This window comes from Cuculus canorus, chromosome 8 (assembly GCF_017976375.1).
Source record: "Cuculus canorus isolate bCucCan1 chromosome 8, bCucCan1.pri, whole genome shotgun sequence".
NCBI lineage: Eukaryota > Metazoa > Chordata > Aves > Cuculiformes > Cuculidae > Cuculus > Cuculus canorus.
In genome coordinates, this window is record NC_071408.1 from 26,253,247 (window position 1) to 26,279,234 (window position 25,988).

Here is a 25,988-nt window from a genome sequence, read left to right on the forward strand (position 1 = left end):
CACAGGAGAAAATCAATCAGCTTGAACCTAAGCAGTTCAGTCCGTGGCTGATAAGATTATTTCATCACAAAGGTGGGGTTTTCTTCCCCTGGTTCAAGCAGGGTACAGTTGTTCTTGTCTCTTTTCTATTTATCTGAAGAAGGGTTACCACAGTGGAGTGACACAAGGCCATGTGGGTCAACAGCTGTATTTCCAGGTGATCTACCTCTTACCATCTCCTCAGTTTGGATATTTTAAGTGGGACGGATATCAAATAAGCTTCTGTGACTTCCTGCAGATGTTGGGACAAGCAGTTATTTATTTCACCGAGTGTTGTTACAAATCTCACATTGTATCAGCCAGTATCTCATCAAGAACTATCTCCATTGTTGGAGAGACTCAAAAGCCATCTGGCTGGGATGTGTGGCAAGCAGCTCTAGGTGACCTTGCTTTTGAGCAGGGGCATTGGACAATCTGACTTTAAGACTCTTTCCTACTTAACCGTTCTGTGATCTGTGAAATAAGAACTCTTCCCTCCACTTAAAGGGAGTAGAAAACAAGCTAAAAAAGCACCCAGTCTTGACCTTTTACATTTAGAAAATTTTACTTCATATAAAAATTCTTTATGTACCAAGTAGCCTGCTGTTCACATGCAGTTGTGTTGCCTCTCTCCAATGTCTGCAGTCCTTTTACAGAGGTTTTGAACGGTTTGTTCTTTTGTAATGTTTTTATAATAAAAATAATTAAGACCCATAATCTACAAAAGTGTGAATTTTATTACTGGCTTGTAATATGATGTAATTAAAACACTGCTAGATCAGAGGATCCTGCCCATAACAAAGCAAATAATTTTAGAAATTGAGTTACCTTAATAAAGCCTGATTTTTTTACTGCCTGTATGATCTTTCAGGCCAGATGTTCAACATTCAAGGTGATCTTTTTTTTCCCCTTGTACAAATCCTCTTGTTCCTAAAGTAATCAGCAAGGTTCACATTTCACAACAGAAATGAATCCTGCAACGTTCTGATCAGCAGCCATAAGCCACAGCTGTCTAAGAAGAAAACCACGATTGTGCACATCAAGTGCTATAAAACTGCAGGCTTAACTTAAACCTGAAGAACAAAACTTGGCTGAGTAGAAGGCACAGACACCAAAATCACAAGAACCAGTGCTGAATCTGATGAAGTGCACGAGGTCCAGTTCTTCCCAGTTGCAAAAAGGCTGTTTTTCAGGCACATAATACAACAGCAGAGAAAAAGCCATGGATTCCTTGTTCTTGCAGTAGACTACCCAATGCTAAATCCCTTCCAGCCTCTCAGAAACGATGTTATTCTGCTATTCCAACAGCCACACGCCAATCCAGCACACGTACTGCCACCCACTGCCCCTTTCCCTGAAAGGAACTAAAGTGGGGTGGACTGCCAGAGCAGCCTGCCCTTGCCCCCACAGGGGACAGTAACCTGTTAGGGAATCCCTCGCTGCTCCTCATGGGAGTGATGATGAAAGGTGAAGGTGACGGCAGCATCCCATGCAGCCTTCAGCACAGAGTCCTGCAGCCCCCGCTTATCAGCACAGTGGTTCCACTGGGAGAGGTCAGAGGTGCAGTCGGAGCCTTCAGGAGGGGGCCGCACCTGGTGGCCATTCACACAACGACGACACTTGATCCTGGAACAGAGTCAGTGCAAGATCAGTGCAAGGTTCCTTTACTTTACTGCATGGGTTGTTTAAAAATGCACCCCAGTAACATTTGAGTTAACTCCCCTTCACTCGTAACATTAGCAAATGGATCTTTAGACAGTATTAATCACTACCACGTTTCATTTAACACGTGACAGATAAGGAATGACTCTCACATTTTGGAAAAAACAAGGTTCTGTTCCTAATGGCATTCCCCCTCCCTGTTTAGCCATGTGGGAATGGTCGAACAAGACCCTGAGCAAGTTCAGGATGAGTTTTCCTTGAAATGTGAGGGATGTTGCTTAGAGCAGATCTCAAGTGAACACCCCCAACTGCTAACACATTCTTAGCACTGCATCAGGCTTCTCAAATTCAAGAGAGCACACCATGCTCCAAACTGCTCCATCCTGGCTCCCACCACGGCCACAGGTTTGTGCTCAGGCTGTTTTAGAGATGCTCTACTGAGCTGCCACATAACAAGACAAAGAACAGCAGCAGCCCGGCCAAAGCTTGTTGCCATGCAGACAAGTTACCTACACAGAGCAAAGCTTCGAGTCAGCTTAAAACTAATCTTCTTCATTTCTTGCCTGAACTCAGAGTCTTAACTTTGACAGTGAAGCACTCCCTGTCCTCTTTCTGGTAGCTACAATACCACAGGTGTCAGCAGTGGGGGAGAAGAGCAGACAATGGAAAAGAGGAGTCTCTTAGTCCCCAGGACGGTACTTGGATTGGCCTCATGAGTTCTTAGCTGATACAGTAGCCCTGGCAGTGGAAGCAGCTCAGCATTTGGAGATCCAAAAGCACCAGGAAGGGGGCAGCAAGGAAGGACCAAGTTGGGCTCCACCAATTTGAATAGCTCAAATAAATGTCTCTTTTCTCATTAACTGCGGTATTTCACAGCCTCCAACTGACAAGCAACAAGATAGTTTGCCAGCACAGCTTTTCTAAGATAACAAAAAGGGAGGGCAGCAAGGAAGTGCTCATCTCCAGGTCATTAACAGCTTCAGAAGCAGAGACACTTGAGGCCCTCCCTCTCTAAGCCTTCTCCTGCTGTCTGAGGAACCCCTGAACCAGTAGACTAAGCTGCCTTTTTTTGCTGACTCCATCCATTAGTCATTCATTCTACTCACTTGTCATGGGTGTCACTGGTGGTGGTCTCATTCAATGTGAAGAGCTCCTTCAGCTCCCCAAGTGAGAAGTGCCTTTCTACATCCTGCTCTTCATCCACTACACAGCTGCTGAGGGCCTTCTTGTGGGTCTGGCGTTGGAATATCTTCTCCTCTATGGTCCCTGTCTACAGGAGAGAGTCAGAGATGAAGCACTGCTGTGACACTGGTGTTACAGGAGCACTACACAATGGGAAACTGTCCCACGTGGAACACCAGTAAGCTGTCAGGACCATTTAGTGCCTTGCCAGACTACTACAGATGACATGAAAATTTTACTAGCTGCACTTCAACCAGTCCTATTTGGTTGCTGATCTAACCCACTTTTGCTTCTCTAGTCTTTCATATCGGCTACAAGAGTGGATCCGAGGGAGGAAGATGAGGAAGAGGTGGAGCTGCCACTTGTGGCTGGCGCTCAGACACAGGTTGTGCAGACAGGAAAGAAGGGAAAGGAGCTGAACAGAAATAGCCACTCCCTGTCAAAAAAACCCAAACACAACCTCCTCTCCAAAAAAGCAGCAAGGGCTAGGGCGACAGGAGCATCAGCAGTATTTGCTGCTTCACCCACACACAGATCAATCACACTCAGTGCCTGAAGGGACCAGACTACTTCTAGAACACATGTGCAGGAAGCCAAATCCACTACATTCTTATGGCAAAAAAATAAAATAAAAACGTCCATGTTGCACTTGTTTGGAAACAAAAGAAGGGGGGTGATGAATCCTGGTTTGCTGACTGGTTTGCTACTTCTAAAAACAAATGACCTCCTTGCTTCCAGGTGCAGCCACATCAGAGAAAAAGAGGAATAATATAAGGAAGAGATAGGCAAACAACATCTGTTTTGTCAAAGGAAAATATTAATTGATCAAGGAACACAAGCTTACTAAAAAAAAAAAACCCAAACCAAAAAACCCCACAGTCTGAACTAATAAGAGGTGAAGGAGAACAAGGGTAGAGAGGGGACACTTCTGAGCAGTAATCACTACCTGCACTGCTGGACAAAGTGTTACAGTAGTCTGAAAAGACTAAACTTCATGCTTTTCCTTACAGACAAAGGAAATTCTAAAGCTATTCTAAATTCTAAAAGCTGCTGTAATTCTGCAAATGCAGTTGCTGTTAATTAAGTACATGTACACCCAACAAAAACAGACTGCCGCCAGACTGAAAAAGAGCAACCCCGGCATCAGACACCCCAGAAAATTAAAGAAGTCAGATGCCTAAATGACTTCAAAAGAGCATCTGATCTGGGAAGCCCCAGTTGTTCCTGTTTCTCAAAAGTCAGTCACCATTAGAAACCAAGGCTTGCAGTAATGACCAGCTTGAACTTTCTTCGTTTTCCATGGCAACATATCTAAGAGTAGTAAGCAATTAAGTTCTAATCAATTCTGGTCACCAACACAAAACATTTCTTCCCCTTCTGGTCACAGTCACAGTAGCTGCAGTCTGGGCTGGCACCAAGAACTCCATGCTGAGGAGAGTGAGAGGAGTAGGACTCACTGAAAGCAGTCGATAGATGTAGCAGGTCTTCTTCTGGCCATCCCGCCACACACGAGCCATGGCCTGCTCATCGTTAGCTGGATTCCAGTCTGGGTCGAACATAACCAGTCTGTTAGCCCCAATCAAATTCAGACCACAGCCACCTGCTTTGCTGCTTAACATGAAGATAAACTCAGGGCTCTGTGGAAAAAGGCAGGCTTGGATTAAACTACAGAGGCACAGCTGTACTTTTACTTACAGCCTTCAGAACTGGCAGGAGTGATGCTCACATCTGGCGGGTTCTACTTACCGAGGGGCTGTTGAATCGCTCCACAATCTTTGCTCTCTTTTTAATGGACATGGTGCCATCCAGCCGGACATATAAATACCTGGAATATACAGGATATGCTACAGTCAGACTGCTGTGCCCTTTACAGCATCCTACTCAAAAGATAAAAAAGAAAAAATAAATAAAAAAATCTTTCTAACAGCCTTGTAACAAGAGCCTGGGATTTAGGAGCTTTTGCGAAGGGCCAGTGCTTTTCTGCTGAGTGACCCCAGTAGCCAAAGCACAAGCCACATTAGTTCCAATTCAAGAACATCTGAGACAAAAGACAGATCACAAGTTCCTGCTGTTAGAAACTTTAAAAATAGCCACTTTCTTTTACAGGGTAGGCTGCAAGTACAGCCTTGCAGGATTAAACAAAGGAAGCCCAAAGACAAACCTTCTGTTCCTGCAGAGCTTTTCAAACAGGTCCAGTGTCTGAGTGTAGTTAGATACTAAAACCACCTTGTCGTTACTGGTGCTTTTCGTAACAGCAAGGATGTAGTCCAAAACTAGCATCTTTCCTGGATAAAGAGGACAGAAAGAAGAAAGCTAGAGCAGAATTCCCACATTCCAGATCTTGGAGGGACATTTGATAAGATGCTAAATACAGTCTCACGGTTACCTATATTAAGCAGCACTTATAGATTTGTACTGTCGGGTTCCACAGTACCTGAAAGCTGAGGCTCCACAGATTTAGTGCTGTAGCCAGCAGGAAACAAGTCCAGGGCTCCCATAAAACCTTCTTCTTCTTCCACACACTTATCATAGATAAGAGCCGGGTCTGGAGAACAAAGAGAGCTCAGAGATTGTGGAGTGCATGAAGAAGACCCCCCCAAAAAACCACCAACAGTACAAAAACTAAATCCACTGAGTGAGTGGAACAACTTACGGTTGCAGAGCTTCTTCAAGGAAGTGATGGAGGAGAGAGATGACACACTGATTTTGCCCTCCTTCAGCTCCTCCACCGGCTTGGCTTGCTTCAGGAAGTTCTTGTACAGCTCAGCCTGCAGAGGTGTCAGTCTGAAACAGAACAAGACCTCTGCAGTCTCAGCCTGTCCCCAAACCAACACCATCTTTTCTCCTCCATCTACACAATGGGTTCCTTTTAGCCCAATTTTTTAGCTACAGCATGGACAGCCTAGCATTGCCTCCAAGGCTGATGGCAAAGCATCAATATCTCAGCCCAAAGCTGGAAGAGAAGCTTGCAGATACTCTGCACAGCCCAGGGCTATGCTGTACACAGCTGCTCCAAGCACACCAGCTGGCTGGCATAACCACCAGTTGTGGGTTGTCCATCCCTGCTTCAGGAGGAAAAGCAACATATTGCCAATAGCTACAATCTCATTCCTAGAAAGAAATAGCTCCTGCATGCATTGAAGGGCTTTTTTTCAACTCTTTAGTCATTCCCAGTGCTCCACCCATTGCTCCTCCCATTTCCCAGGCAGAGCACATGCTTCCCGGTACCTGCAGCAGACCACTTGCTCGATCTTCACTGGCAGGTATTTGGATAGGATGTCTGACGTTCTGCGGATTAAACACCTGCAGGGAGGGAAAGAAAGATCAGATGCTTGGATGACATCAAAACCCTGTTTTACCCTATTATTCCTCACAAGCTCAACACGAAGTCCCTTTGATATCTCCTCTCCAAAAGTCTGTGACAGTCCCACACACAGCAAAGGCCAGACACCCACCATCCACACTAAGCCAAGGTAAGAGGCTTCATCAGTCCGTGCTTCTGAGCCAAGTATAATCCACTGTCTTTGTGCGGCTTCCCAATTTGATTCATAAGATTTGGAGGGACTATGCGTGATTTCACCTAAAAGAGCCCAGTCCCTTACAAGAGAAACTCAGCTCTTTCTCAGATTACCAACAGCATTTTCAACTTGAGCTACAACCAGTAGCGCGGACAGCAAGGAAGGACAGGATTTAACCACCACAGACTAGGGACACAACCTAAAGTACAAGCAGGCAGCTCCTCATGCAGTAACTTAGAAGCCATCCCCAGCCAAGCCGGTTTCATTGTTCAGCCCAAAATTTCATCAAAGGGCATATCCTTTGGTGCTCCAGAAATGCCTCATGGGGCAGTTCTACCACACTTTAGAAGACGGGATGGACTAGGAAAAAATGCTGAATTGAAAAACCAGAATAAGAAAGATGTTGAGAAACCCAATTCTGCCAGTAAACATTGAAAATATGATGTTCCAAAACCTATAGAGGAAAGATAGCAGGGATGTATGACAGCCCCAAAATCTGTCAAAGGCTGTTAAAGAAAGGAATAATCTGGTCTCCAAACTCATAAGCAGAAGGTTGAAAAATAACAGGCTTAAGCTACAATAAGGAAGACTTATGTTACACACTAAGAGCATTTTCTAACTGCAGAGACAGTGATGCCCTGGAAAATGTGTCCTCAGGAATTTTTAAGGTTTTCAGTGCTGGGTGGGTGTTAAGTAAGGGGCAGTTTCGGTCTAACATCTTCTACCTTGGGACAGCAAAATGGATCAGACAACTTCTCCAGGCCCCTTCCAGCCTTACACCCATGATTCCACATATCTATGCATCACTGTCTCATTTGTAATTCCTACCAAATTCAGCCCATTCATCTGTTACTACTTATGGGCTTCATCTTTCCTGTTTGTGTATCATGACTGTTGCACATAAAAGGAAGGACACAGACCTTGACACAGCCAGGCACAAGCATTTCTGAACACACTTTTACATTCATTTTTTACTAACTATAGAAAGAAATAAGTGCACCTAAAAAAGGAATAAGCTTTTCTCCTTCAGAACTTTCCTTTTTCTTAGGCATCTGCAAGCTGACCTGAGTCAAGGTCAGGGCTGTCTCTACAGAGAGGCTCTACTTGGTGTGAAATTCAATTTACTGTGACTGTGGACTAAGGGATTGTATTTGTGATGGTTGCAAACGTGCAGATTAAAAAAATAGAAAAAAAAATGAAGAAAGAAGCAATGCTGAGAATTTAAAAGGGTCTCTAGTAAGAGTTCTCATAGAGAGACAAGGGATTGCCAGCCGATGTGGATAAATTGGTTGTATTCATGAACAGAAAAACAACCAAACCCACAGGCTTAAACAAATACCAAAAACCAATGAAAGAGAAATAAGACAGCACAGAGGTGCTACTTGGGGATCAAAAGTCACATCTCTGACACCAGCAGTCTAATCCCATTAGCTCTACAGAGCCAACAAAGCCATGAAGGTGTGAACTGGACCCTTATGACTTGGGCAGTGGACAGAACTGAGGGACATTTCTTGTACTCTTTCTATCTGCCACTGAACATCCAGGCCGGATGGATCTCAAGTCTGACCCAGTCTACGCTGTAGTTAACACGAAAGGATACTGCATGACTATTCGGATCCCAGGAGAAAACAGGAACATAAAAGTCAGATCATGATTCAGTATCTGAGTACATTTGCTTGGGATGACTGCAGCTAACTGTGCTGTTTCAATGTGCTATTTTTCAGACTGAAGCTACGTGCTACGTAGATTTCTTAGGCAATAAATACTTGCACAATCACTTGCTGAACAGACATAAATGGCAAGAGAATTCATTACAGCTACAATTGTAATCTGCAAAGATACCAGTGAACACCAAGGGTTTATGTAAAAGCTCTGCAAAGAGAAGAAGGATGAAGTTCACCTGTTCACAATGCTGATCAGTTCTTTAAGCCTCTCTTCTCCTTTGTGTCGCTCAGCTTCACTTGCATCCGCATCTCTGCCTTTCAAGATGGGAATTTCAAAATGCCTTTTAAATTCCTGCGCAGTCCCTGTACAAAACAGAAGTGAAAAGGTGACAATTACTACCAAACCCCCCTTGATCAGTACCCCGCAGCCTCAGTTATCGTACACAAGCATGGGGCCCTGCAGATAAAATAAACTCTCATCCCATCAGTAGGATTTGTTTTCCTTTCTAGCCAGGAAAGAATCAAACAAGGCAGGCAAGTCTGCACAACAGAAAATCATTTTGGACTTCCAATAACAATGCATTGCCAAAAGTCATACTATTCTACTTAAACTCGAGTTCAGTCAAACACATACTGGTTTTGCTGAAGTTCCAGCTATACTTTCAGTCCCAGATTTTGTCCTTGCAAACAATAGCACAGGCATTATGTGTGCCTGTTCCAAAATCATCTGTAATCATTTGCTTATTACTGGTTACAGGCTCAAAGTGGGAAAAATTACTACTGCATGCATGCAGCTTTGCTGGCAGCACAGTATCAACCTCACCTCAGAAAGAACAAACTGGAAGTAGGGCAGACTAGTCTCATCCAAAGCACAGATCAAGTGGGGCAATAACTACTCAAAATTGAAGCACATGGAAAAAGCAGACACAGAACATCTACTACCCCATCCCATCCTTTCCTTGAGAAATCCTGAAGGAAAAAACAGCCAAGCAGAAAAAGATATGGCCCAAATGCTGCCTGTAAGATAAAGACTCCAATGAATGGTATTTAACAAGAGTTGCACATGCATTAGAACTAATGAGAATCCCCTTGGACTGGACACCAAACAGTCAGATAAACATGGATGAAGAGTTATAGCAACTAGAAAGTGATTTACAGATTACAAGATTTTCATTCCTTGACAGAAAACAAAAGACCTCTTCAAAAAGACAAGCTGTTCCACCCTAGAAAGCAGTACACCTACTCCTAACCCAGTGATGCAGGAGAAGATGCAAAGACCACTTTGCTTTTAAAATGAAAACGGAGCTCTCAGACACAAGCAGAGCTCTGGAGTCAGAGACAGATATTGAGTCTGCTACCAGCGACTGTAGAAGGTGTTTGATCCCAAAAGCTCAATGCTAATTAGAATCTCTCCTCCAGACCCTTCTCTTTCTATCTCAGATGAAGTTAACCCCATATTCACAGGCCTCCACCACTTTAAAGGAAGAGCAGCAGCAGTCTTAACTCCAAGTGCTAGACATCACCCTTAACTTCTTCCTTGATAATATGAAAATGGGATGGCAGACTGCCAGAAATTCAGATTTTCTTGCCTAACTCTGCCACAAGGTACACCATTACAACTTGCATCAGCCATTTCAAATTCCTGTGCCACATGGATACAAGAGAGCAGGGGAAAGCTGTCTCCCAGGCTGCCTCTGTACTCAACGCAGAGAGCATGTCATTTCAAACCCTCCTCTCCACAAAGACTCTCCTGCAAATACATAATTTCTGGCTTAGATTTCTGAATTTGCTGTAACCTGGGAGTATCGCGGGAAGTATCATTATGAGCTGGCTCTTCCTACCCAGCAACTCCTGCAGTATCTCCAAGGGTTTACTGTCAGAGAAACTCTTAGCCTTTGTGGACATTTTGGCTGACCAGTACAGCTACATGGGATGAGCCATGCAGTACTCAACGTCATATATTCATATTACCTTAATTATTAATTCCCCTTCCAAAACACCTGTTGGGACTGGTACTCTTCTGGAACAGGGGACTCTGATTTAGACTTTCTGGATACAAGCTAAAAGATAAGTAAGTCTCCAATCTGTACGTGACCTTTCCTCTCACCACTGTCTTGGTTGCCAATTTCACTGGCACTGAGAGCGAGGGGAGGCTTTGCCAGCAACTTTCCCCTCTCTCACTTCCATCCCACATTCACGTCTTACCTAGGATGCCTGAATTGACAAAGTGTACCAGGCTGAAATATTCCAGCAGGTCATTCTGTATGGGGGTGCCTGAGATAAGGACTCGTCGAGGTGTATTTAAGCTGTTGAGAGCCTGGTATGTTTGGTTTTCAGAGTTCTTCAGTCTATGGCCCTTTGAATAAAGGAAAAAAAAAAGAAAAGAGGGATGAAGCTGATAAATCCAGTAGTCCTGATGGGAAGCAGCTTGGAAATCCTCATCAACATTGACAAAAAATATCTCCCACAAGACATCTCACCACTTTTCCCACCCCTGGTAGTGGACTGCTGTGACAAGGTAAGAATCTGGTGGGACACCTGAAGCCGTTACATGAGGAAACCCAGCATTACTAGCTTCCCAGACTAGGAACATCGGCGTCCCACCCAGGCCAGAGGGCCTACCATGAAAATAACAACCACCACATGGTCTAACTGTAAGAACTGTTTCTGGTTCAAAGACAGGGATGTTTTCTACTACCAACTCTAGGCACTGAACTCTGCACCAGTAACAGTGCATCACTCAAGGCATTCAGACCACCTATATCCAGGACTGCCAGGTCTTTGCACACTAAAAAAAACATCCTGCACCTCTTACCAGGGTCATCTGAACACAGGCCCTATTTCTCATGCTTGGGAAAAACACCTTTATTAGCATCTGAGTGTTGCGCTCTAGGACAAAGCACGAGTGACAAAATGCTTTTTACAAGTGCCAGATCACAGCAGAGCTGAGTATTTACTGGGAGCACACGGAAGATACAAGGCCAAGGACCTGCTTTCTAAGTATCCCTAGCTGCTGGCTCCATCCCAGGGGCACTGAGAGGTGCAGGAGTTAAACTTGTGAGGATATTCCATCTTTTCAAGCTCCTCTAAACACTGTTCTAGCAAATACAAACCCAAACCACTGGGTGGCATCGCTATTTAACAAATTATTTCTAACTGGCAATGGAAAACATCTCGAGAGTGGCTGAGGCCCCCAGCTTGATCATGTCAAGGAGGCAGAGGGCATTTGTTCTGTTTTGTCCTTCACAGCATCCCTGGGCTCACTACATATAACCATAAATAGCAAACGATAAATAAAAAAACAATTCCATTTCAGTCATGTGGAAGCAGAGTTTGACAACACAGCCTTGGCAAAGTTAGATCCAGCAGCCAGCAAGCAGAAAGTCAAGCCAGGTCTTTCTCTTCTTGAACAAGAAACACTAGTTAACCCTTCACCCAGCTCTCCTATCTCTGCCGCATGCAGCAGGCGACAGAGAGGGAAAGAGGGTCCTGCCATTGGAGGGCCCTTCAAACGCCCCCACACACACAGCATAAGACAGCCAGATAAAGCGGCTGACAGCAGCCAACACTACTCATAAGAGAGTGTGGAATTGCAGAATCATTTAGGTTGGGAGAGACCTCGGGAGTCTCCAGTCCCACCCCTGGCTTGAAACAGAACCAAGTTAAAAAATACCAGGGAGAACATGAGGCCAGGCTAAACAGAAAGCACTTCTCACTTTAGCAAAAGCAGACATAAACAATAGAAAACCAGATCACTGAGCCAGGGCACTACCATTGCAACAAAGTCAGGCCTCTTTCAGAGGCAGGCAGTGGACCTCCTTCTTGCTACCTATTCCATGCTGAGAGGGCCCTAGGAGGTGCCCAGACCCTGCCAGGGACCTACAAAGTGGCCACCTTGTTCCCTTCTGCCCTCCTCCCTTCGAAGAAAGCAAAGATCTCAAGAAAACATCAGGAACAGATTCTCTTTAAAGATCCCCCCGTACCTCATCACATATGACCAGCCCAACACTGCCCTTCTGTAACGCCTCGGCATGGAGTCGGAAGGTTTCATAGGAGATGATCAGGATGGGTGAAGGCACTCGCAGGCCACGCTGGTTCATAAAGCCAACTGCAGATGGAGAGAGGGAAAAGGAAAAAAGAGGGATGAGGAAAACTACTAGAAAAGGGCTCAAGCTCTGTAGTCATAACTTTTGCCTTAAAATCTAGGAAAACCTGCCTGTTTTGATTACTCTATAGCATTTCTTCTACCCACATATACCCATGCTTCTTTCCCCACTACTGTCCCCATTTCCACACCCCTCCCATCTCTGCCCCACTCTCCAGAGGTCTACTGATAGCTCAGAGATGTTCACATCAGCTGCTATAGGCTTCTTCCCACACAAGATTTTGACCAAAGCCAGCTGACCACACCGTTTGCAAACATTTCTGTACCTAGTTTACGGTCAATCTCTTCTTTGGAGCCTCCGTCAATGGCCAGTGGCTGGATCCTTCCCCCCAGCCATTTCTCTACTTCATTGTACCAGTTTCTCACCAAGCTGGAGGGAGACACCACCATGGCTTTCTCAATTTCAGGCTTGCAGTCTGGACTTTGCCGGAGAAGCGTCCACATGAGTGTGATGCACTGCAGGGTTTTGCCCAGCCCCATTTCATCTGCCATGATACAGCCATGACTCCCAGGGATCCGCCGGCTTGTCACACAGTCCCAGAGGAACTTCACTCCCTGCCAAAAAATTGTTCTCTCAGTACAGGACGGGGACATCAGTAGAATGACAACTTCATTACAGCTTCATTACCACAATACACAGGACCGATACTACAACAAATAGCAAATCTGTGTAGCACAACCCTGGGGACACGCAGTGTTCTAATGAGACAGAGAGAAATTACCCAAGATGCAACTAAAATTCTGTCACATCTGGTTTACAACAACAGTACTGGTGCCAACACCTACCTCATAACATGCAGGAAACCTTACTACATATTAATTGCAAAATTATAACCACCTTCCTGACATGAATTCCCAGAAATTTCTATCCTTGGCTGCATTAGATAGGCCCAGGCCATCACCTAACCTGCATCAATCACTGCAAACAGGTTAATCATTTTAACATCACTCAGTTAAGTAGTTTTAAAAACACAGAATCATAGAACAAGCAGAAATGTTTCTGCTGCCTGATTAACTCTTAGAATACCCTTAGCAGCCTCGTCACTTCTGCCTAGAATCGCAATGTCTCACGTGGGCCCACTCAAGGCCCAAAGCAGATTTAGCTTCAGAGAAGACACAGGGCTGAGGTTATAGCCCACGTCACATGGTGGGAGAAGAGCTCAGCCTTGCATTAGGCCCTGACACATAATGAAAGCAGATAAAAGGAGAGGGAAAGAAAAGAGACAGACTCTGCAAAATATTCCTCTATCACATGATGATAGATCGCCAGAGAAAACTGCAGCATTGTGCAGGGAATCTACAACCTCCCTGCATTGTGTCAACAGAGCAGAGAGTCAGGGACACAACCTGAATGAACCTGGACAGATTCATTCACCCCTCTGTGTTCCACTATTTAGGACCAAAGACAGAACACCTTCACTTGCACTTTCAAGTCCTTTTCTTTCTTTCTTTCTACAGGTTACCAGAGGTTATTTAAGCCAGCTGCAGAACTATGAAATACATTACTGACTTGGAAGAGTGCACTTGGCTGGAGATCCAGTTGGGTAACCTCTCAGCAACCAGGCAAAAGACACAACAAAACTGAGCAAGGCTGTACAACAGTCTGGGAGCATCTCCTGAACAAAGCACCACAGGAATCTTAGCAAGCAACAACTTATTAGTCAGACTATAACTGAGACTGCTTCATCTGAAACATGTGGCTGTCAAAAACAGACGGTGTACCCAGGACACCAACATAACTATCATTACTTGAAAAAAGCACCAGCAGGCAGTATCTTACCCAAAACCAGGGTACTTCCAGCTACGTAGCCAGAGATAAGCATTACATTGGGTCACAGGTTCAGTACCAATTCTGAGATAAAAGAACATGGTTGGAGCAGCCTACAGTGCTCTCGAAGCCACCTGAAGATCTCCCATGCAGGGACACATCCAGCTTGACCTGCTTAGCCTGCAAGATCAGCAATCACAGCTTCCATCTGTGCTGCCTCCAGGCTTAAACGATAACATACTGTATCTGTGATGAACTTCAAACAGTCCAGATACCTGCTTTAGACACGCGGAGATCAGTATCACTGCTTTGATACTGTGATGTTGCACGTATTTATACATAAAACGTTTTTCTCTCCACTGGCAAATTTCAAGTCTACGTTGGTCACGGACAGCTCATACCTACAAAGAGTAGCCTCCAAATAAAACATAGTGAAGTAGGAATCTACTCCACACTCTGCTGGGAACCACGGCACCAGAGAGAAGAGCTTCAGTGTTTCCTCCCTCAGAGACTGCAGATCCAATTAATTCTGCTGACCAGCAAAACAGTGGTGGACAGCCTGCCCTGCCTAACTCAAGACTAGGCGGCAAGATAATTTATTGCAACTACATCCCATCACCATTCACACTGAGTTCCACTCAATAAAGCTACAACTCCAGACTTCAGGACAAGCAAAGGCTGGACTTTCAGCCTCAATTCTGCAAGATCCTGTCTCCTTGCAGAATCTTATCTTTTCCTACAGTATCACTGGTGACATGCAAGTCAGCCAGTGTGCTTTCCTACACCTGCGCAACCAGCATACAACGCTCCCAGAAACTTCCCAGTTCCTACTCTCAGCCGACCTACAACCCCACAGAAAACAAGTCTGTGCACTAGGCAGCACCAATATTTAGGCTGAGAGTGCTCCAGCCCTGCTAGATGAGAGGCAAGAGAAGAAAAAGTTCTTACCCACAAGAAAGGAATAAATTTCAACATTTTTAAGGACAAAAAAGACTGTTGTAATAGCCCCAGTATGTCCTCTTGCTTAACACACGGCAGAGAATATTTGCAGCATTCAGGCCTGTAAGAGGACAGCTACAACAAGTGTTTCACTTTGCATTTGCAACAGACTAGAGTCTGTGAGGTGTCACACATTGTTAAGTCTGTGAGGTTTATGTAGACCTCACAGTAGGTGGGTAACAATTCCAGCACAGCAACTGCAGCTTTTTGAAACACACCAAGTCCTCCTGCCATACCCCCAAGTCCCAAGGGAAAACTTACTTCTCTCTGATGGGGCCGTAAAACACGGCTAAGGACAGGATCCACCACAACATGGACAGGTGCTTTGTCCCTGCAGGAGACAGTCAGGGAAGAAGACTGTGATTAATGAACTTGGCACAGCATCTGTTTAGGTTTTTTAAAATCTCACGGCTATACTGAAGAGTCCCCAGTGTCATGAGGGAAGCAACTACCAACAAGTAAGTGAAATGTGCATTAATTCAGTTTTGAGAATGAAGTCACAGGGGCCTGATCTACAATCTAAAACATGAGTGAAACCATGTATTTGGGCCATGGTTAAAACAAAGGGAGAATGTGGTTCAGAGACACGATTAAAGAGGCATTATTGTTTTCCTTGTTTCAATAACAATATTGTAACTGCATTACTGGACAGAGGAATCCTCTTCACCGTCCATGAAGATCCAGCTGACAGCCCTTTTAAGTTGTAACAACCGCACAGAAGGAACCGATCCAAGAATAAAAACCATTAGGCGCTCAACATTTGACTGTCTGTTATCTCCTTTTGCTTGTCCCAGATGTTGATGTTTCCTGACTAACAGCTAACTCATAAGATTTTTCTAAGCAGCTTCTCCATGCATGCATCCTCATTCCTTGCAATACATTTAAATTTTTGATGAGTAGGAGATAAACAGCCTGCGGAAGAAGTCAAACAATTGGGCATGGGTACATTCCTTCTTTGATTGTTACCATACCTGAACCAATTCAGAGGCAGAATAGTTGGAATCAATCTTTCCTTGATGTTCACACCCCAGCTCAGAAAAATCTGGGAAGCAAGCACACAAACCTACACGTACAAGGAGGTCAGAGCTGAGGCATTTGTGCCAGGTGATGACTCACTTGTCTATTTTCAGCTGGTCGTGGGCACTCAGCAGCGGGGGCTCGTACAGAACCAGAGCTCCTTCCTCAAAAGGGTCATGGAGAGGACTCCTCAGCCCTGCTCGTTTGATACCCAGCGCGCGCAAGCCCAGTGGCCCTGAAAGCAAACAAAGGCACAACTCAAAGAACAACTTGTTCCTGGAAGAAAGCAGAGCCTTGCAGAAGAGTCTGATTACGTTTAGGAACAACTGGGTGCCGAAGTGGAGCTGCAGGCACAACTGGTGCAGAAAGTAAACCCACGCAGGGCAGTGGTTTGGCAGCACTCTGCCACCACACAGCGGACAGCTCTGTAGAAGGAAAGAATAGAACGAAGGAGCAGAGGTAAAGCTGAAGCGATGGCACTGCCCATCATATTGGCTGCACCAAAATGGGCGTGACTGCATGGAAGAGATGCCGTATGTGCCTGGCATGCAACAGTATAAGCTGTCTTGTAAGGCGACAGATGGCTTAATCCCAGACCTGTGCAACAGGCATACAGCCACAAATAGGCACTCTGTCTCTCTCAGCTACCTCTGGTTATCAGGGTTACTCCTAATACACAAAGGTGGTTGTTCTAGTTTTTTGAAGACAAGCAGGATTCCAGAATGTAAGGCCTCAGTAGCTCAGTAAATATATTTCTACATTCATAGTATGTACTGGATCAAATCCTCTTTTTCGATTACCTAGCCCAGACTTATTCAGAGTTGTATCTTTTATACAAAGTCAAGAAGTGATCTTTAACAGTGATGAGGTTTTACAGTATCAGAGTTAGCACCATACTGTCATATCTACTCTAGGGCACTATTTTCTGTCTGCTGACCAATAGGAGATGTTTGGCCTTGTAGCCAATTTCTGTGAAGAGCAGAAGCCCTTTTCCTAGTATTAGATTTTGGTGTCACCGTTTTGGAATGAAGATGATAAATAGAGATAAAAAGAACATGCACAGAAATCCTTTTTCCCATCACAACTCAGGCAAACATGCTGCCAGAATTCATACTGCTTGGGAAAGATTCAAGCAGGGTCAATTTACCTGCTGCTTACTAAAGCTCCTTGCAAAACCGGAGTGCATCACAAGCTGAGGCAACTGTGTGTGCACATTAAGACAAAAAGCACATGAAACAGCCTCATGTTCCAGTGAAAACAGGAAAATAACCGAAAGCAGCTTCCCTAGTTACAGTTGTTTCAGCCTTCTGACAAATCTGCTTTTCCACAAGCTAACTTTGTCAACTCCTTTGGGGCTTGCCATTTCATAGTCAGCATCTGCCTACAGACACATTTTTATAAGTTTAACTCAAACTGGTTGATCTGCATTTGAATTTTTCAGCTGGAGGGTGAAGGGGAAGAAGGGGACAAGAACAGGCCCATTTGTTTCTGGGATCCTGTGTTTTTCTGATTTAAACCATCTGAGGCTTTGAAATTCGAAAGTGCCTTGCTTTGAAGATCACCTTGAGACTCAACACCACCAAGCCGAGCAAAAAGCTGGCACATACTATCTTTTTTCACCCACAGCCTTCTGTCTGTTAGTATCATTAGGGTATTATTTAGATGGTAAACCTTCATTGCGTGGAATTAATCTTGTTTTTGTATTTGCGATATGGTGTACAATCTTTCTGGCACTACATCAAATACATAGCAGTAAGAATATGAAATCCAATTCTGAAATGTAGGATTATCCAAACTAAACACTAGCAAGAAATATGAAGACTTTGCTAATGTGCCAGCATTTTTCTTTTGGAATTAAGTCAGGATTTCTGGAACATATGCATCACTGCAAGAAATAACAATAATCCCCACAGATATATTTGACAGGCCTGAGCGTCATCTGCTTTACCCGAGTCACTCAACACAGACAATCCTTAAACTTTCTCATCTTACCTTTATAATTTGGAATGGGAACTTTGAAGGGTTTGGACAAAATACTGCGGATAAAAGCCTCCTAGGAATTCAGAAAGAAAACATACTTAAGAAGTCTGAAGTCAGATACTGGTCAAAAAGGCAAGTCCAGGACATTTTTTGAGAACTCAATTTTGCCAAGTGCTGAGAGTCACCTCTACTCAATCTATTCAAGCTTCAACCCCAACTATTTTCAAAAATACTCAAATGGACAAAAATAACAACCAGCATAATTCCCCTCACCAACCCTGCTTTTTGTAACTATTTTCCTTTGAGTTTTCTAATGCTTAAAATTATTTTTCGTAACTCCCATCTTAAATTCACCAGCATTATTCACTTCCTTAAATGCTATTACTTCCCTCTGCCTTGGTAATTCAGTCAGGCAATTTATCTTCTGTAAAGGAGCTGGGTTACCACTGTAGAAACATCCATGCTGGATCAGCAAGCACCCAGCGAGTCCAGCACCTGGTCTCCAGCAGTGGAAGCCCAGAGAGAACCGGGCAGATAGCAGTTGAGACATTCATGTGAAAAGCTCCCCATGTCCCTTGGCACTGTCCTTCATGAAGGCCCCACAAAACTCTCTTATTCAAGATTTCTATCATAGAAAGTAGCCCCACACCTTCAACTTTAAAAGGTTAGAGCTAGCAAAAGATCTCCCCTAAAGATTCTCACTTCTATAACACCTCCAGTTAAATGGGACCATGGAAATTTAGGGAGAATTAGCCCTCCTGGGACTCCCTTGATGAATGAGCTCCATATGCAACCCACCTGCTATGGTGTGCTAGCAGTAACACCCACTTACATGTTGACTGCTATCCATGCAGTGAGGTCTATTGGTCAACGGAGCTAAGGGTTTCCGGAAAGGTGACCTGTAACATTCTCCACTCTCCGTCTCACTGACAGGCTTCTGTCTCTTGCGAGTCTGAAAAACAGAATCAAGACAGAAAATCTCAGGGGCATCTGGTGAGACCAGAAGATAAATGCACCACTGTCACACTCAGTAAGCACTTAACCACACTGACAATGCCCCAGCCAGCTGAGTATCTCTGAACAGACTCAATCATTACTGACCTGCACTGCCAAAAGACAGAGCCAACACCACCACCACGGCCCCCATGCCTTAATGTTTAACCTGTGTGAGGGCTAAAATACTCTCCGAAATGCAAAAACAGCTCCCACTTCCCAACCTGTAAAGGAGCAGGTATGTCAGTAATGAGATTCATGCTGCTTCCCCCACCCCTCAAAAAAAGTAGAAGTGAAAAAAGGAAGGGTCAACAGCATGGAACAAACTATGTGAAAGTCCCCAGAGGCTCCTGTGGCACCTGCTGTTGAGCAGGTGAAAGGCCTTGCACTAAAACCTAAATTTCAGACATTTATCAAGGCGTGAAGATAAATAAGTCATTGATCTGTTCCCTGATTTAACACAGTCCTCTGCAGAGAGGCATGGGTTTTTTTAACCACCTGCTGGCATAGAAAAAGAGGATTGAAGCAGAAAGCTCTAGGCAAGGCACTTTCATAGAATCATGGAACTACTAGGTTCAAAAAGACCTCTGAAATCATCAAGCCCAACAATACCTGTCCGCTACTAAATCATATTCCTAAGCACTTAATCTACCTGTCTTTCAAATACCTCCAGGGATGGTGACTCAACCACCTCCCTGGGCAGCAATTCCAGAGCCTGAGAACCCTTTTGGTGAAGAAATTTTTCCTAATGACCAAGCTGAACCTCCCCTGGAACAACTTGAGGCCATTCCCTCTCACCCTATCACTTGACCTGTATGACGCAGAATTAGCATCATAGCATTCTGTTTTGTCTTAAACATCTACTCATTCCTAGTTGCCTGCCCTACTACGAAACACTGCTCTCACAGGGATAGCTTTTTCCATAACCACAAAGCAGCATCCATACTCCCGCACAGAGAAGCTGTGACTGCCTCCTCCTTGGAAGTGTTCAAGGCTGGATGGGGCTTTGAGTAACCTGATCGTGGGAGGTGTTCCTGCCCATGGTAGGGGGCTGGAACTGGATGGGCTTTAAGGTCCTTTCTAATCCAAACCACTCCATGATTCTATTCTATTTCACAAGCAGGCATACAAGTCTGCACCTTTTCCAGGTGCAGTGGCCCATCCACCAGTCATAGCCAGCCTGATGTCATGCTTTCATGACAACATCACGATAGTCATAATGATCACGAGAATTCCGCACTGACTAGGATTGTGGTTGCATGACAGCAATATATCTTATCAGACTACTGGGCTTTGCCCATCGTAGCCCACGAGTGACGTGTTCAGCAAGGAAGGCAATTTGCTATTAATTTTGTGGTCAAATTTGGACGACTCTGGCAAACAGTGGGAGCTCAATGTTATGTAGTCACATTCAAGTCGGGGAATGAAACCCTCAAAGAGCTGACCCCCCCCGACTTCTGAGGGGCACCAAACTCATACTCCTGTCGGTATGGGATCCCACAAGGAATTTGACTCAGTTCAACAAGCCCATCCAAGTGATACAAGAAGTGGTTACCATTACAAAAAGTGACATATTTTGATTTCAGCTAAAATACAGTTAAGTTTCATCTAAGTAATTGTGTTTTTTGAAAGTTAGACAGAATGTCCCTCTGACAGCATGATTTCTTTTAAAACAGTGTTTTTCCAGACACCGTTCATTCGTTGGAGACGATAATGTCTTGCGTTCAGTCTGATCTGTGCTGAACAGATGTGCCTTCTGTAATCAGCTCTGTTTGGAGTTTTCTTCCTATCTCAAATCCAAGGTCAGGCAGCTTCACTTGGGTATCAAAGTAAACCGGCAATAACACAAGAAGTGGTTACAATTACCAGAGGTGGAATACCTTTGATTTAAGATGAAGTAGAGTTAAGTTTCATCTAAGTAAATGTGCTTTCTTGAAAGTTACACAGAATGTCCCTCCAATAGCATGTTTTCTTTTTCCACGCATTGCTCATTCTTTGGAGATGATAATGCCTTGTGTTCAGTCTGATCTATGCTAAACAGGTGTCTCTTCTGTAATCACCTCTGTTTGCAGCCTTTGCCCATTTCAAATGCAAGGTCAGGAAGAGCTGGCTCCAAAGCTCCAAATTTGCAAGAGTTTTGACTGTTGTGAAATTCATAAGAACATTAAAATTAGACCTTGGAAAGTAATAGAAAACACATAAGATTTCGGGGAAAATTTACCCACATGCCTGCAAGTGAGAAATACATTGTTCCTAGCTCCTGTCTCGCTGCACACATTGATGGAGATCACTCCTCGCATTGTCCAGGCCAGATAAAGGACGCTCGCTTGCTAAAACTCCAAAACTAGTCTTAGATAATTGATTTGGGGGCATTTTCGGTGTCCCAAGGGGCATCCAGGCGCCGCCAGGGCTGGCAGGGGGCTGCCTCACACACAACTGTCCTCCTGCACCAAGCACCCGCCCGGACAGAGGGGGGCAGCGGCAAGGATTGGGAGCAGCGGTTAGGACTCGGTGTAGGGCCTCCATCCTCGAGGACCATCCATCCCCCACCCCGCCCCGCCCCGCGCCCCTCACTCACCGCCGGGACGAGCCGCTCCTGCTCCTCCTCCTCCTCTTCTTCCTCTTCCTCGCCCGCCTTCCTCTTGGCCAGCTGGCTGGGGGCCAGGCTCCGCCTCTGCAAGAAGGGCACATGGCGGGGCTGGGGGACGGTGGGGCTGAGGGGGCGCGGAGCAGCCCCACCGCCCCGCACTCACCATCGCCTCAGGAGCCGCTCACCCGCACCCAAGGCGGGAAATGGCGGCCCCGCCCCCAGCCCGCAGGCGCGGCCAAGCGAGCGCCGAGAGCATCGACCCGCTCGGGGATCGGCTGGGGGGAACCGCGGGGTAGGCAGGGAGAGAGAGGGACCGGCAGGGAGACACAGACACAGAGAGATGGACAGACGGACAGACAGAGAGACAGGCAGGGAGACACAGGAAGATGGACAGACGGACAGACAGGCACAGACAGACAGGCAGGGAGACACAGGCGTGCAGGCAGGCAGATGGACAGACCGACAGACAGAGAGACAGGCAGGCAGATGAACAGACAGAGAGACAGACAAAGAGACAGGCAGAGAGACACAGATGGACAGACGGAGACAGGCAGGGAAACAGACAGATGGACAGACAGACAGAGACAGACAGGCAGGGAGACAGACAGATGGACAGACAGGCAGGCAGGGAGATAGGGAGGTAGACAAGCAAGCTGGTGGACAGACAGACAGACAGACAAGCAGGCAGCCACAGGCCCTGCTCACCCACTCCTGTACCACAGAGGTGTGAGGACAAGAGGTTGGGCTTAAAAGGGAGCAAGAGTCTTGGTGCTGGTGAGGCTGCGCCTCAAATCCTGGGTTCGGTTTGGGGCCCCTCACTACAAGAAGGACATTGAGGAGCTGGAGCACATCCAGAGGAGGGCAGTGAAGCTGGGGAAGGGCCTGGAGCACAAGTGTTATGAGGACCCACTGAGGGAACGGGCGTTGCTTAGTCTGGAGAAAAGGAGGCTGAGGGGAGACCTCATTGCCCTCTGCAGCTCCCTGAAAAGAGGTTGCAGCGAGGTTGGTGCTGGTCTCGTCCCCAAAATAACAGGTGGTAGGACGAGAGGAACTGGGACTGGGAAATAACGAGAGGTAGGACTCAGGTTGTGCTGGGGAGGTTTAGATTGGATATTAGGAAAAACTTTCTTTACTGAAAGGGTGGCAAAGCACTGGAATAGGCTGCCCAGTGAAGTGATGGAATTGCCATCCCTGGAGGTGTTCAAAAAACACGTAGACGTGGCGCTTCAGGACATGGTTGAGTAGGCATGGTGGTGTTGGGCTGACAGTAGACTGGATGGTCTTAGAGGTCTTTTCCAACCTTAATGATTCTCTGATTCTGAGGTTCTGAAGGCAGAGCCCTTGGCTATGGTGGCTGCTGGCTGCAGGAGTGCAGTTCCTGTGTTGGGACAGAGCAGACAGTGCCACCAAGGAGTGAGAGATGCAGAGAGGTAGATGCCTCCGCTTCACAGCAGTATTTCAAAATACACTGACACTTCTGTACAATTTTATGTTGTTTTACATACCCGTTAAGAGTATATCTGACCCTAAAGCTGCAATTACAGTCCAGCATCTGTTTGTGCACTCTCAGATCAAAATGACAATCCCTTTGGTACAGCTCAAAGGGTGTTTGGGGGGTTCGAGATGAAAAGCAAACTCGGAGCAGCAGCAATTTGAGTGTAGATTTGTTTTCATTGAAAGAGAAGGGCAGGCTAGTCCTCAGGAAGGAGTGAGGCTGTTCCTGTTCCATGGATCACAGCTGACATGATAAATGAGGACTGGCTCTCACCGAGCAATTTAAAGGACACGCTTTTAACAAATTGCAAAACCACAGCATTTCAGAGATACCTGGCTATATTCTCCTTCTGCCTACACTGGGGAAATCTCCCACAACTCTGAAATGAGCCACATCCTCTGATCCATGCAGTGAACCCCTTCATTGGCAGGCAGGGAAGGCACCCTCAAGATGAGATTCCCACACGGCTTGTGATACAAGACGCGTGTGTCTCAGCCCTTAGAGCACATCCTCCAAAGCTTGTGGGTTCCCAGAGGCTTCACCATCTGACAGCATTAATAGATTGCGGGAAACCTGTCAAATCTCTAGACGCCATCTGTGGAGCACCTGGGGACAGACAGGGAGTGAAGCATGGCCTTCAATGCAGTCCAGCGAAGCAAACAATTCAATATGCAATGCACTGTGGCTCTTAAAAGGACTTTGGACTTCCTTCCTCCTCCAAGGAGGGAAAGGAGGAGGGAAAGGAGAAGGGAAAGGATGGGTTTCCCCTTTGCTGCTTGTTTCACTGGTAAACTTGGGGTGTAAATTACATTCAAAACCACTTCAGTCATGTCCATGTGCACAGATGACCTTCTTAAATGTCAAGAAACACAAAAAGGCCCTTTGGCAGTATCACCCCCTCAAGTTACGTGCTATGTTTCTATTCCATTTATTAAACATCTACGTTAATATGGTTATGCACCTTTAAATCATAGACCATAAAATAGAGTGGATATAAGACAAAACCACATTCTTTCATCTTTAGGAAGTGAGCATAAATTCCCTGCAGCCATTTACACTTCCTCAATATCTAGTACTTAACTTTTCCCCTTCTTTTTCTTTTAAGCCCAAATCCATTTGTCAGTATTTTATTCCCAAAGTGCTTTCAGAAGTCAGTGGCGAATGCTAGATGTTGCAATTACTGGCTCACTGGGCAGAGAGTGGTTCTATAGGAAGGTAATTGGCTATTTTTCCTGGCATGAATAATACTCAGATTAATAGCCTCCCTCACCATGGCTTTGAGAGCAATTCTGCAGCATATTTTTTGCCTGCAATGGGAACAGACACATTTTCTGACCCAGGCCACGCTGGGTCAATAATAAGAGGAAGGGGAGGCAAAATGCTACAGCAACAAGAATGATCATAGTTGTCTTACACCCAACAGAGAGCCACTGAGGAGTCCATCCTGCAACAGCTTTTCTCTTTTGACCATTCATAACGAGTCCCAGAGGGAAATTTGGGATAATGCTGATGGCTGAGCATGACCTGCCCACTTGTAAGCCAACCACACTGCACACCTGCAGCAAGGTGGGCATGCATGAAGGATATCTCCTTTCTTCCCAAAGAAACTGGCTAAGAGATACATCGTAAAGAAATATTTCATGCTTCCTCTAGATGAGAAGACCAAAGGGCTTGCCCGAGGCAGTGGGAGCAGCTGGCAACAAGGTCAGCGATAGCCCTTTCTGGTGCTATGGGTCCCTGCACAGACAGCACTTGGCACTCTCTTTTCCACTCTTCTCTCCAAACTGGCACCTTCAGACAGAGGATAAGCCCTCCCCTTTTCCCTTTTTCTAATTACACAATTTAGTCCTTTTCTAACTGTAATCAGCTCCCATTTATACAGCCCTGAGGGATCACAGGATAATCACCATGAGGAATAATCCAGTGATTTCTCTTGTGTCTCTGCAGTATGCCGAGTCCCTCCAGTACGAGCAAGGAGAGGGATGGATGCCAAACATCTTCCTCAGGGACTCCACATGATTAGGCAAAAAAACCCCAGTCAAATAAATATAGAATAGAGCCTATCTTTCAGTCACCACCATGGTATGAACTCATGGCACTGCCTCGGTGTCAGCCACCACTACACCACAGTGGGACCATTATTCCACCCAGCCCCTGGTGGATACAGTGACTTCCCTGGCTTGCAGGATTTTCCTTCTTTTACACCCGTCCTTCAGGGTTTTTTTTTGGTTTTTTGTTGGTTTTTTTTTTTTTTTGGAGGCTCCTTCCTTTTGCTATGGCCCTTCCCAGTTCCCCACAGAAACTTTTAAGAAATGCAGGAACTGAGGCTTCATATCCAGCTCTTCACAGGTAGGAATAAGGACAAGTCTTCCCAAGAGAGCTTATGAATTTGTGGCAAGCAGAAAAGAGCTTGAGGGAGAGAGAATGTGAGAAAACATCTCCTGATGGAAAGACTCCTCAGACCTTGTCTAACAGCTTCAGCCATTCTACAATGAAAAGCTGAGGTAAAAAATCAGTAATGAGGATAAGAAGAGCAGAGCTACAGTTCTAACAAAATTCAGCAGTACCACTTGGATCTTCTCAGGTGAAGCTCTGAAGGGACCAGGACTGCAGGATGAAGATTTCCATGCACCAGCTTAGCTTGACCACATTCAGCTGAGAAAGTAATTAGTTAAATATCCTTCCAGTTAATTCCTTTGCAAACCACGAGAGGGAAACTGAGTATGATCATACTAAGTTGCTGTCAGCTGGAGTTGTGATCCCATTTCATCACTGCCAGTGACAGCTCAACGGCTTTTCCGCTAAAGCCACTTACTGAGAGAGGAAATGCTAAGTGCTTTCAAAATATTAACTTCATGGACAAAAATCCTTTTCCTTTCTGGAAGTCAGGTGCCATTCAACACGCAGCTGAGCTGCACGCTGGACGGAAGCAGAGCT

General features: G+C 45.5%; 1 protein-coding gene across 3 annotated transcripts; it reads right to left on the minus strand.

The window, feature by feature from the left end:
* Nucleotides 1-5: 5 nt before the first annotated feature.
* RAD54L (RAD54 like) lies at nucleotides 6-21,779 on the minus strand. 3 transcript variants are annotated; one of them, XM_054073091.1, is made up of 18 exons: nucleotides 21,720-21,779; nucleotides 21,545-21,640; nucleotides 18,806-18,925; nucleotides 17,986-18,046; nucleotides 16,093-16,228; nucleotides 15,238-15,307; nucleotides 12,476-12,764; nucleotides 12,028-12,152; nucleotides 10,250-10,400; nucleotides 8,281-8,407; nucleotides 6,091-6,165; nucleotides 5,516-5,646; nucleotides 5,297-5,407; nucleotides 5,024-5,147; nucleotides 4,609-4,687; nucleotides 4,320-4,499; nucleotides 2,787-2,950; nucleotides 6-1,644 (listed from the first exon to the last, which is right to left on the minus strand). In XM_054073091.1, exons 1-18 carry the CDS (start codon nucleotides 21,720-21,722, stop codon nucleotides 1,443-1,445), a joined length of 2,244 nt encoding a protein of 747 aa, XP_053929066.1. In that variant the 5' UTR covers nucleotides 21,723-21,779; the 3' UTR covers nucleotides 6-1,442. The 3 variants fall into 3 exon arrangements, with proteins under 3 accessions (XP_053929066.1, XP_053929065.1, XP_053929067.1); XM_054073090.1 differs by having other exon boundaries at nucleotides 21,545-21,664; nucleotides 21,720-21,765; XM_054073092.1 differs by lacking the exon at nucleotides 21,720-21,779 and adding an exon at nucleotides 20,847-21,107 and having other exon boundaries at nucleotides 9-1,644; nucleotides 21,545-21,628.
* Nucleotides 21,780-25,988: the final 4,209 nt, after the last annotated feature.